Raw genomic sequence first — 13,125 nt, 5'->3', positions numbered from 1 at the left:
ACTGCGTGTTTTTTTCCCCGATCTTGCCAGTCCCCACATGTTGCTGTATGCTGTTTCTTTTGTACTCCAGGACATGCAGAGGATAGAATAGTACAGAGCAGTAAGCTCAGCGCTATATGCAATCATCAGATTCAAATGTTAACTGTTCACACACACGCAACGATAGTCTTTCCTACATTTACAACGTGTGTACCTGTTACAATGTACACGCTTCTCTCTATGCTGTGGTTCCTATTACACACCTGAAAGAAAGAGACAATATATGTGAAAACATCATCGCACTAATGCAATATTATTTGAAAACGAACAGTGTCAGATCGGGTGTGGATTTATGTTGGCACTATTACTGAAAGAAAAAAAAGATCAACATGTGCGTTGATCATGCAGTACTGAATAAGCTCACGTGCTCTAACAAGTGTATGTGTGTACTGTATAATATTAACAAAAATCGTTTAGCCACGGAAGGTGTTACATCATCCTTGAACCTTTTGTGAAAGTGTTTATTTGATATTTGGACTTCAGGCTTCATACATTATATAGTTTATGCCTACATTTTTTAACATTTATTACTAAAATATGAAAAATGTTTCTGTTTTAAAAATGTGTTTACACAGATTACTGTAGAAACGGAACACACATGAAATGCGTGTGTTCCAAATAGCGATCTATTATTTCCACTCTAAAACTCCACTTCACTCCCAGATAATCAATCAAGGCATGAGCTGGGAGAAGTTCGTGCACATTCTAAGTCGGTGGGGGGATGGAATAGCCGGCTGCTTGCAGCTTGTGTTTATCAGGACATTTAGATGACAAAAGATGCTGGCAGAGAGGTGCGAATGGATTTAAGAAGCGATTTAAGGTGGGACGAATCTACAAGTTTTTTCATAGGCTCTGCTAATTCTAGTGTTAAAGGTTTAACATTTCATATTACACAGTTCACAATGATATGCCACATGTCAATATGTACCACTGGTGTTCATTTTCTTGATTTCTGTATACTGACATGGTGCAGGGGAGTGTCAGAAAGTGCGTGTTGGTTGAGATAGGGTTTTATAGCAGTCCCTGTGCAATGCTAGAGAAAAGTTGCAAAGGTAAAAATAATTTTTTCACTTCATGTTTCTGTAAAAAGATCGAATCAATGTCCTATCATGTGAGTGCTAAATCAGTTTTTAACTTGCCAGTCTGCCAGCCAGCTTACAGGGCTAACTGCCCAGATAAAATGACAATTCTCCAAAATCAAAGTATAATGATTATCCCTAGTCATGATAAACCCTATCTTTGCTAATTTATACAAAGAATGCAACATAATCATCAAAGTAATGCATGGTGTCAGTTTTTAAGTGAGATAGCAGCTACAGAGATCTTTTTCAGCATGTCAGGAGCAAAGGTGTAGTTATATCAGTGTTTTCCCAACCGTTTTCCTGTGGTGGCAAACTTTTTGTAGCCCAAAAAATTCCAAGGTACACTACGATTCTACCAACCACAAAATCATTAAATCTATACATCCACTGAACTTTCCAAAGGGGTGGGACAGGGGGTAGCAAAAAAAAGCAGCTTGGAGATTGCTCTTCGCAGATACAGCACTTAGTGAGCACTTTGGATGCATTTTCCAACTGCTTTGTCCCCTTTGCCTGCTCATACAGGCAGTTCTCTCTCTGCCTCACTCCACTAACCTGGGGTCAGAGGCAACTCGTATGCCCACTGTTCCTTGGCTCTGCAAGAGTCACTGGCGAACATGCATCCAGGCAGATGGACCCCCGACACGTCTCCTGGCTGCTAAAGTGCTCTCTAAGCGCTGTGTCTGCAAAACAGCGATCACTGAGCTGCTCTTATGTTGGGTTATGTTAGTTCCATCATCTTCAGACAAGTCTTGACCACCCGAGGAGTGCATTTCTCTCCGGTCTGGACCCAGGGGCAGTAGGCTGTTATTTCCATGGTGCACCAGTTGAAAAACACTTGTGTAGAGTAGAACTATCAAGTTGGTGATGGTGATGAACAATTGAGGATAGTATTTGTGGAGTTTTAACACAAGTTTTAATGTATGCCCATTTAAGAGATGCGTATTTGATTGTTCAGTCGTTTCGATTGTTTAATTTTTACTTCGAAACTTCTGTGTTTCACATGATATGCCAATTTCATTTTTGTTTTCTTATTGCTTTCTTTTCAAATTGCCTTTTAGGAAGGCATTGAAATTCAGATTGTACTTGCTCGAGTAGTATTTTGTTAGAAGTTCAGGTTTAAGGTCATTGTTTAAGTTTAAACTATGCCATTAATTTTTTAAAATTTTTGTTGATTCTACATTACATTTGTGACTGTGTATTTACTTAATGATTTATGTATTAATTTTATAATTTCATGTTTTAATGTTAGATGCAATTAATTACACATTTATGCAATTAAGCAAATTTTTAAAAATTGGTTCCCAGCCCTAATATACATTCACACACAGTAGATAATATATATGTACATGCACACGCATTCATTCTCTCTCAGTATATATATCATATACTGTACACACATACGTACATAAACACACAGACACATCTCATGAAATAAGGTGTAAAACAATAACAAAACTATTCATTTATTTTACTTCAACGTACATACTACAGTATACAAACACTACTGAATAAGACAGCAGAAGAATATATAAAATGCCTGACAGAAAGTAACACATACCTTGGTTTCTGTGTTCATGAGATGCAGTCCCTTAGTATTGACTCCCACATAAACTCTTATTACTTTGTGATTGCTAGAGCTAGCTTTTGTAAACACCTGCCCTGTGAAAAAGGCAGCTCCATATGTTGGAATATCCCAGCAGTTTTGAAGAAATAGTCGCTGTAAATGATGCATCTCCTTACTAACTCCCTCACTGGTACTAAGGCTCTGGAAAGAAAACAAACAAAACATAAAAAGAAACAGCATTAAAAAATATACAACATATGCTAACAACAACAACAAAAAAATGCTAGCCTAGCTTTGATGCCTTGGGATGTGTGAAGCCAATTAGCAGCATGCTAAATGCAGGCTCACTTTGTAAAAAAACTATTCCAAAGACGACATCGTTTCAAATAAGAAAATTAAATCTGTGATTAATAATAATATACATATATTTGGATATTAAAAATCGGTGAGAATTTGCATTGAAGAATTATGGAAATCAAGCATTTTGGAATGATATTTTGCTCACCCTTTCTTCCCTAAGTATAAACAACATTATGACATCTTTGCATTCAATATCAAATATAATACACTTCATTGCTTTGAATTGTAATTAATATAAATTTACACTTAAGCACTTACCTTATCAACATTTTTCATACTACAAATTTTAACTGACAATATTTCAAACATGTACTATACAGTAATCCCTCGCTACTTCGCGGTTCACTTTTCGCGGATTCACGACTTCGCGGATTTTATATGTAAGCATATCCAAATATATAACGTGGATTTTTCACTGCTTCGCGGGTTTCTGCGGACAATGGGTCTTTTTACTTGCTTCTTAAGTTGGTTTGCCCAGTTGATTTCATACAAGAGATGCTATTGGCAGATGGCTGAGAAGCTACCCAATCAGAGCACGCAGTTAAGTTCCTGTGTGCTGCTGATTGGCTCAGTGACAGAGCATTGCATTAACCAGGAAGTCTCATCTCACTCATGCAGCATTAACGTGCTACTGCACAGAAGATGCAAATGATTGCAGAAAAGGTAAAAGTTTTGGATATGTTGAAGGAAGGGAACAGCTACACTGCTGGAGGACACCATTACAGCATAAATGAGTCCACGATTCTTTTTATCTAAAAAGGAGGAAAAGCATATAAGATCTACGGCCGCAGTGTCCTTTAGGCAGGGTGTAAAACGAGTTGCAAGTGGACGTGATAAGGCAGTAGTCTGGATGGAATCTGCTTTAGGAATCTTTGCAACAAGGTCGACGACATCATGACTGCCTACAAGCTGCTACGTGTACTTCGCCATACAGTAAGTGTAAACTTATCTACTGATTTCATATTGCTTAGCAGTCGTCCCTGTTATTAATAGAGTAAATGGTGGGTTGTAAACAATACAGGGAGGGTTTAAAAACGTCCAAATACACGTTAAATAATTAAATAAATATGGTGTCTCTACTTCGCGGAAATTCAGTTATCGCGGTCAGCCTTGGAACCTATCTCCCGCGATAAGTGAGGGATTACTGTAGTAAGATAATATGAATACATCAAAATCTTCATGCAGCACCACCAACATGAAGTCATCCATCAGTGTAAATGAATGGAAAGTTGTGCAGGTTAACAAATTTGCAAAACAGTACTATATTTCAAATTTACTGGTTCCTTATTTTGAAATGGAGCCAATTTTCTTTCTTTGCATCAGTTTTGTTGAGTGAGAGCCAATGCATTTTGTTGTAGACATGGTTTAGAAGAGCTAGCAGTTGTACATCCAGTGATGTTGTTTTAATAAGTTTAAATACTCCAAATCAATTTCTAGTTTGGTGTCCTCTGTTTGAAGTTGACCTCTTCTGTTGTGCTGTCTCAGTATTTTTGACAGTTAGTACTATGAATTCACCACCCCCTACAATGGCCCAATGTGCATGAATGCAGTCTGCAAAGGACCCGTTTCAGATGCTACCAGGCTAGCAACAAACCTTGAATTCACAAAGCTGGTTCAACAATTTAATAAACAAACTCCAATACTCTAGATTGTTGAATTTCTACTGCCATCTTTTTTTGTACATTTGGGGAAAAATAGTTCGCAAGTGTTTTGCTATTTTATAAAATTAGAAATTAGAAGGGTCCAAACATCATTTATCAAAACCCAGAAAATACAGGAAATACTGTTATAGTACTTTACTAAATATCAACAAAGTTGCCATCTGAAAATATTAAAACGTGGAAATTCTTAAAAAAAAAAAAATACCAATATCTAAACACCACAATATTATTGTAAATTTTTCATGGGTTTACACTGTTGAATGAATAACTTTTGGTATGAAGAAAAGAAAAGTAAACAACTGAACTGCAAAGTACTTATTCTTTTCCCCTTCAAACTTTTCTCTAAATAACTAAATTAAGCAGAAATTTTGAATTGTAAATAATCTGCTCTTTTTCAAGTATTACAGCACACTAAAAGACATTAGTTATATATGAAAAAACTGACCTTATATTCATGAAGAATTCTATTAGTCCAGTGTGGTGCTTTGCTTTTGAGCTTGGTGATTGGGACAATAGATTTCAGATTTTCTTCACTGTTTAAAAAAAAAAAAAAAAAAAAAAAGATGTCGATAGACCACAATTCACTTCAAACTTCAGCACTAGATACGTTTGATCCTCATAATACATAAAACCAAGTTTTAAACTATGCACAAAATAATGTCTAATGTAGTTTGCAGATGACATTTTACATGAAATATGACTTTCATAGATCAACCATGACAAAAGTAGCAATATTCTAAAACAGACGTACATGTTACTTACTTTAGGAATCCTTGCTTGTGCTTTTTGCTTTCATAATTGCCATACACGATCTGTAACAAAAGGCTGGCCAGTGTTATAAGTTTGCTATCCGTTGATGGAAAGAAGCCTTTCAGAAGACTGTGTCGAGCTTCATCAAACAAGATGAGAATTGAAAGAGGATCCTCCACCTTAAAAATCAGAAATATGTCATGAGTGTGCTCTGTTAGTGATCGTTCCCCTCCTGAGAGTTGTTTTTTTAATGTAATAGCATCTGAGCCTCGTGACCCTGAACTCGATTAGAAGGTTCAATAATGAATAGATGAATGTAAAAAGTTCAAATTAAGAACGAGAATTTGTCCACCTTCAGTTACAAGCATGTGTCAACTGTACTGCAAAATATAGTACACTAGCAAAATACCCGCAATTCGCAGCGGCGAAGTACTGCTTTAAAATTTTAAATAATCAACTTAGGGAAAATGAACCAATAATTATTTGTTAAGGATCTCTTTGTATACCACGTTGTCAGTTCGCCCCTCTGGTTGTAATATGACCAAGCTGTGCGCTGAGCTTACTCTTGAGCATGCAACGTATAGTTGGCCATGTGAAAAGCAATCTTGCCTCAAATCAATGCCAACCTTTTGTAGGGTCTGTCCCTGAGACTTATTAATTGTCATTGTGAAGCAGAGCATTACTGGAAATTGTAGGCGTTTGAATTGAAATGGGAGATCAGAGGGTATAACGGGGATGCGAGGAATAAAAACTCTCTCCCCTGTGCCACCGCCAGTAAAAATAGTTGCCTCAATTAGGTTCTTTTGCAAGCATGTGACCTGAAGTCTGATGCCATTACAAAGTTTTGGTGGCTGTAACTTTCTCAGTAACATTATTGGTGCCCAAACCTTCAAAATTAGATTATGCTCAGGAGTGCCTGGAGGATTCAGAGTGTGGACCGAGCTGCAGACTTTGGACGTATATATGTACGTAAGTAGGATTCAGTTAGCGTTGGGAACCCGCGTACCAAATTTCTTGAAGATGGGCCCATTAAGTAACAGACCATTGGAAAGTTCAATATGGCGGCCGACAGTGATGTCATACCTGAAATAAGTACGTAGATTGGTTTCGGTTAGCGCAGGGAAGCGGCCTACCAAATTTCGTGAAGATGGGGCCATAAATAGGAAAGTTTAATATGGCGGACTTTGTCGACCGTTATGACCATTACGTGTAGAATTTTGAAATGCAACCTGCCTAACTTTTGTAAGTATGCTGTAAGGAATGAGCCTGCCAAATTTCAGCCTTCTACCTACACGGGAAGTTGGAGAATTAGTGATGAGTGAGTCAGTGAGGGCTTTGCCTTTTATTAGTATAGATTTCAAAGCAAAAAATGTTAATTGAAATTATACATCAATATGTGCTTTGAAATCTACAACCAATATCCTGGGGACTGTGTTAAATTTATTTGTCTATGTATGACTTCTATTTTCCATGGAAGGGAAGAAACAAAAAACAACACTGATAGAACAGTAACCTTTTATAAAGTGGACTTGATTCTAATTATTTACTGAACTGTAACCAAAAAAGCATACACTGGTTAAAATAAAGTAGAATGTCACACACGCGCACATGGGAGGAAGCAATGGGGTCTGGTTAATTCTGAAGCACAAAGATGCGGGGCTAATCATGTGCACTAATGCTTTCTCTCCTTCCTTGCAGAAAGAAATAAGAGCTAACCCATTTCCTTCCGGCTACAGAGCACGCCCCCTGATGACATCATTTCCTCCCTTCTTGTTAGATGATCCGCCTCTTCCTTCCTCACCACTATAAAGAACCAGCAACTCTTACCTGCAGCAGTCTTGTATTGGACTCAGTCCTATGAGATACTCAGTACTAACGATCGCTCTTTTTCCCATTGCAGAGAAAGTGATAATATACGGGGCAGATCCCACCCAAACCTAAATATTTTGTCCTGGTCTTTCTACAAGTACAATACTGCTATAAAAGGCAAAGAATTGTGTTATCTGAATGCAGATAATCATTCATAATTTCATTTCCTTGTCCTTCAGTTGTTTTTTTTTTTTTGTTTTTTTTTAAAAATCACAATTACGCCAAAGGAGAACATTTAGATATTATCAAATGTTACAAGAAATTCCACTGAATCTCTTTACTGTTTTGGCCGAAGAAGAAGAAGAAGAGGAGGGAGACATGTCCGAGGCAGGAGGAAGGTAAAGAGAGTGGAACTGAGAGTAGGAACTTTGAATGCTGGCAGTACAACTGGTAAGGGGAGAGAAGGAAGGTTGATATATTGTGCGTGCAAGAGACTAAATGGAAGGGGAGTAAAGCCAGGTGGATTCAAACTGTTCTATCATGGTGTGGATAGGAGAAGAAATGGAGTAGGGGTTATTCTGAAGGAACAGTACTGTATGTCAAGAGTGTTTTGGAGGTGAAGAGTGTCAGACAGATTAATGACTATGAAGCTGGAAATTGGAGGTGTGATGATGTTGTTAGTGCATATGCCCTACAAGTTGGGTGTGCAATGGATGAGAAAGAAGATTTTTGGAGTGATTTGGATGAAGTGATGAACAGTGTACCCAAGGGACAGAAAGTGGTGATTGGAGCAGATTTCAATGGACATGCATGGATAGTGGATTTTGCGAAAAGGATGGATATGGCTGTGGTGAATATGTATTTTAAGAAGAGGGAGGAACATAGGGTGACGTATAAGAGTGGAGGAAGATGCACACAGATAGATTACATCCTATTCAGAAGAGTCAATCTGAAGGAGATTGAAGACTGCAAAGTGGTGGCAGGGGAAAAGTGTAGTTAAGCAGCATGGGATGGTGGTCTGTAGGATGACTTTGGAGATCAAGAAGAGGAAGAGAGTGAGGGCAGAGCCAATGATCAAATGGTAGAATTTGAAAAAGGAAGACTGCAAGGTTGAGTTTACGGAGAAGGTGAGACAGGCACTGGGTGGCAGTGAAAAATTACCAGAAAGTTAGGAAACTACAGCAGATGTAGTAAGGGTGACAGCAAGAAGGGTGCTTGGCGTGACATCTGGACAGAGGAAGGAGGAAAAGGAAAACTGGTGGTGGAATGAGGAAATACAGGAGAGTATACAGAGGAAGAAGAAGTGGGATAGTCAGTGAGATGCAGAAAGTAGACAAGAGTACAATGAGATATGGCACAAGGTGAAGAGAGAGGTGGAGAACACTAAAGAAAAGGCGTATGATGAGATGTATGAGAGGTTGTACACTAAGGAGGGAGAAAAGGACCTGTACCGATTGGCTAGACAGAGAGACCGAGCTGGGAAAGATATGCAGCAGGTTAAGGTAATAAAGGATAAAGATGGAAGCGTACTTGCAAATGAGGAGAGTGTGTTGAGCAGGTGGAAAGAGTACTTTGAGAGGCTTATGAATGAAGAGAACGAGAGAGAGAGAGAGAGATAAGGTTGGATGATGCGGAGATCAGGAAGTGCAACGGATTAGCAAGGAGGAAGTAACGACAGCTATGAAGAGGATGAAGAATGGAAAAGCCGTTGGTCCAGATGACATACCTGTGGAAGCATGGAGGGGTTTAGGAGAGATGGCAGTGGAGTTTTTAATCAGATTGTTTAATGAAATCTTAGAAAGTGAGACTGATGCCTGAGGAGTGGAGAAGAAGTGTACTAGTGCCAATATTTAAGAATAAGAGGGATGTGCAAGACTGTAGTAACTACAGGGGGATAAAATTGATGAGCCACAGCATGAAGTTATAGGAAATAGTAGTGGAAGCTCGGTTAAGAAGTGAGGTGATGACTAGTGAGCAGCAGTATGGTTTCATGCCAAGAAAGAGCACCACAGATGCGGAGGGTGTTGATGGAGAAGTATAGAGAAGGTCAGAAGGAGTTGCATTGCGTCTTTGTGGACCTGGAGAAAGCATATGACAGGGTGCCTCTAGGGGAGTTGTGGTCGGGAGTGGCAGAGAAGTATGTAAAAGTTGTACAGGATATGTACGAGGGAAGTGTGACGGTGGTGAGGTCTGCGGTAGGAGTGATGGATGCATTCAAGGTGGAGGTGGGATTACATCAGGGATCGGCCCTGAGCCCTTTCTTATTTGCAATTGTGATGGACAGGTTGACAAATGAGATTAGACAGGAGTCCCCGTGGACTATGATGTTTGCTGATGAAATTGTGTTCTGTAGCGATAGTAGGGAGCAGGTTGAGGAGACCCTGGAGAGGTGGAGATATGCTCTAAAGAGGAGAGGAATGAAAGTCAGTAGGAACATGACAGAATACATGTGTGTAAATGAGAGGGAGGTCAGTGGAATGGTGAGGATGCAGGGAGTAAAGTTGGTGAAGGTGGATGAGTTTAAATAATTGGGATCAACAGTACAGAGTAATGGGGATTGTGGAAGAGAGGTGAAAAAGAGAGTGCAAGCAGGGTGGAATGGGTGGAGAAGAGTGTCAGGAGTGATTTGTGACAGACGGATATCAGCAAGAGTGAAAGGAAGGGTCTACAGGAAGGTATTGAGACCAGCTATGTTATATGAGTTGGAGACGGTGGTACTGACCAGAAAGAAGGAGACAGAGCTGCAGGTAGCACAGTTAAAGATGCTAAGGTTTGCACTGGGTGTGACGAGGATGGATAGGATTAGAAATGAGTACATTAGAGGGTCAGCTCAAGTTGGACGGTTGGGAGAGAAAGTCAGAGAGGCGAGATTGCATTGGTTTGGACATGTGCAGAGGAAACATACTGGGTATATTGGGAGAAGGATGCTAAGGATAGAGCTGCCAGGGAAGAGAAAAAGATGAAGGCCTAAGAGAAGGTTTATGGATGTGGTGAGAGAGGACATGCAGGTGATGGGTGTAACAGAACAAGATGCAGAGTATAGAAAGATATTGAAGAAGATGATCCGCTGTGGTGACCCCTAACGGGACCAGCCGAAAGAAGGAGTTTTTACTGTTTTACCCTTTTGCCAATCATTACTGCAAAATCTAAACTAATTCTATTTGTAACGCATGATATATCTGGTTCTTGCTTTTCTCATATCCCAAATGTTCAAAAATGCAAACCTTTTTTTCAACATCCAGTGGTAGTCTCACATCTCTTCGTAGAAACAGCTGTGGAGTTTCACGTTGAGGGTCAAAAGCCGTAAGCTCAGATACTATTTCTGGCCAGTCCCGCAAATGCTGCAGGGGTTTGTGATATGGTTTTAGTTGAAGACCTACGACATAAACAATAATTTTTACAATGCATATTTTATCCACATAGATGAGGAATGATTGTGTGATCTAATAAAAGAAACACCAGTAAAATTAAAAAGGTTATTTTCAACATAATCCACAAGAACAGAAAACATTTCATGCAATGTTCATGAAGCTTTTCTATGCCACTCACATAAAATGTTTTGTCTTGCTTATGCAACTCCTCTGATGTAGCTGACTTAACACATTGAACATTGGTATAGCGTGACTGACAGAAGCAGAACATCGTATTGTGGAAGAGGTCATACTCATACAGGGCCAGGTCTGGAAAATAAGGTGGGTATTGCATCTCTTTGAATCCACAGTTTCACAGAGTCACTTTGGAACTCATGATGTGCAGGAGCATTTTTATAAAGCAGATGAGGGATGTTCTACAGCTTTCCTTACCTCTTTTCCCCCAAATGACTGCTGCATACAGCAAAGCAAATCTGCATAATACCGTTATAATATGTGGTCCTTTCAGGCATGTAATTAACATGGACTATATTCACAATATCATAAAACATTATGTGTACTTGATCTTGAGCCTTGAATTTCTTTGATGTTGACGAATCGTCATGCTTTCTGGTTTAGACTCTGGGTCATAGCGATACATGGAAGTTTCATTTCAGTTATAGAAATGCTTCTTAAATTTCTCCATGTCTAATTTAAAAAGCTCAAGATTCTTATTGCGACACTAAATGCAGTGCTTCATCATTTTAGGAGTCAACATTCTAGGACCTGACCTTCATAGACCTTGCTCATGTTTATTTGTTCTTGAAGGCAGAATTCCAATGACCATAACTAATCATTATAATATATGCAGTTTGATCTGCCATTACCCTCACATAAGGGATATGTAATGCCCTTTGAAATAATTTAAGGAAATGATAAAACATATTTTATATGAATTACCTTGATAGCCGTAGACACAGTGAAATATAAATTTATTTTGTAAGTAAAACTTATTTTTAAAATCTGAGCCTGAAATATACAAAAAATGTTCACATACTTGGACAATATTCTGCGATGAAAAACATGTAAAATGAAATGTGGTGCTTAACTGTTCGTTTATTTTGATCTCAGTTCAAAAATAATTATGAATTTACCAGACCAGAGTTTGGAATTCTTTCTTGATTTCTGCTTGCTATTGTGACTGAAAGATATTATCTGGAGGACACTGGCGTTATATCCCATCCATTTAGAGGAGGGTTCTATTAAGGATAACTATAAGAAAGGTAACTGCAAGGATTTACTATCACTAAATCTAGAAGTATCTGCTTTTTTGCTTTGTGCTTTCACCCATCATATAACCTATCGTCTATGGGGGAGGAGTTAGATTTATCAAAATTTTCAATCTCTAGTTTTCAATGAATCTCAACGTTTTAGGGTCCCCTGATACCAAAAACATTGATATCTTGATGATGGGTGTGTGTCTGTGTGTCACAGTTTCTTGAGGACAGTCTAGAACTAAAACGGCTGGATGCAAAAATATCAAACACGAATCTTAAACCTGTTATGAGAGGATGATGCACTGATTAGTTTTTGGGCCAAATCAAGCAAGAGAAAGAGGCACTCTAGAGGAACCCTCAAATACCATAATTCTGCAATTAATTATGAATTCTTCTTGTGAATTGTTATCGTAATGATCAGAAAGATCAGCATCAGAGTGGTAAATAATTACTGAAATGGTATAAAATAGTTTGGGTAACTTTGTTTCTGGGGCGCAAAGCCTACTGGTGCTCATGTCCAAATTTGAGAAATCTGAGTTTCTTCCTAATTGCAGTTCATAAAATTTGTTCTGAAAAAATCAGTACAGTACATAACTTGCTTTAATTAACATAAACGCACCTACTTATTACAGCTGGAACCTATTACGGCAACATCACATGCGAAGTGGGAACAATTTCTAGATGGGGCATCATAACACATCATCTGTATGCCACCCAACTAATTCATACTGGGAAAAGGTTTAAACCCTGAAAAGCCACAGTGATAGCAACTGCACCAACCTGTTAACAATATATAATTATACAACAATCCTTAGAATGAATTATGTTTACTTTTGGTCATTGGGTAAACATATATTTAAACAGTTAGGAAAATGCTTGCTACAAATGTAGTGAAGGGTTAGGGAAAGTATTTGCTATACATATGCAATACTGATACACACAGCTCTCTACAAAGTTCTGCCTTTTGCAAAACTGGCACTTACAGGTGTGTATGAATTAGTATATTACTAAAATATTACAGTGGCAAAAACAAATTGTACTTACTGAGGTTTTCTGAGCAGATCCAAATGGTGAAGTACTGCTGTGTCTCCTGAGATAACCTCATGCCTTCCATTATCTGTTGCACAGTTGTATTGTTACCATGCTTTAGTTCTACTGAACGGTAGGAGCCATCCATACGGTAAATTCTTATCTTTTCATACTAAAATATTAGAGAGACAAAGACCATGTTAA

General features: G+C 38.5%; 1 protein-coding gene and 1 long non-coding RNA gene across 3 annotated transcripts in view; one reads left to right on the top strand and one right to left on the bottom strand.

The window, feature by feature from the left end:
• Window positions 1-7,398, top strand: part of LOC127530117 (uncharacterized) — a 57,898-nt gene extending 50,500 nt beyond the window's left edge. Inside the window, exon 2 of the long non-coding RNA XR_007936643.1 lies at window positions 7,159-7,398. This is a non-coding gene — a long non-coding RNA (uncharacterized LOC127530117). The remainder of the gene's footprint in view (window positions 1-7,158) is intronic.
• The window catches only part of krit1 (KRIT1 ankyrin repeat containing), a 67,152-nt gene that overhangs the window by 15,688 nt on the left and 38,339 nt on the right, over window positions 1-13,125 (bottom strand). For both annotated transcript variants that reach the window (XM_028791232.2, XM_051936163.1), the window contains 5 exons: window positions 12,937-13,093; window positions 10,490-10,641; window positions 5,469-5,635; window positions 5,152-5,239; window positions 2,680-2,886 (listed from right to left, as the gene is read on the bottom strand). In XM_028791232.2, coding sequence (XP_028647065.1) covers window positions 2,680-2,886; window positions 5,152-5,239; window positions 5,469-5,635; window positions 10,490-10,641; window positions 12,937-13,093 — 771 coding nt within the window. The remainder of the gene's footprint in view (window positions 1-2,679; window positions 2,887-5,151; window positions 5,240-5,468; window positions 5,636-10,489; window positions 10,642-12,936; window positions 13,094-13,125) is intronic.

The sequence above is a fragment of the Erpetoichthys calabaricus genome, chromosome 13 (assembly GCF_900747795.2).
Source record: "Erpetoichthys calabaricus chromosome 13, fErpCal1.3, whole genome shotgun sequence".
Classification (NCBI taxonomy): Eukaryota; Metazoa; Chordata; class Cladistia; order Polypteriformes; family Polypteridae; genus Erpetoichthys; species Erpetoichthys calabaricus.
The sequence above is the reverse complement of the archived record's forward strand: the minus strand, read 5'-3'. Positions and strand labels throughout refer to the sequence as shown.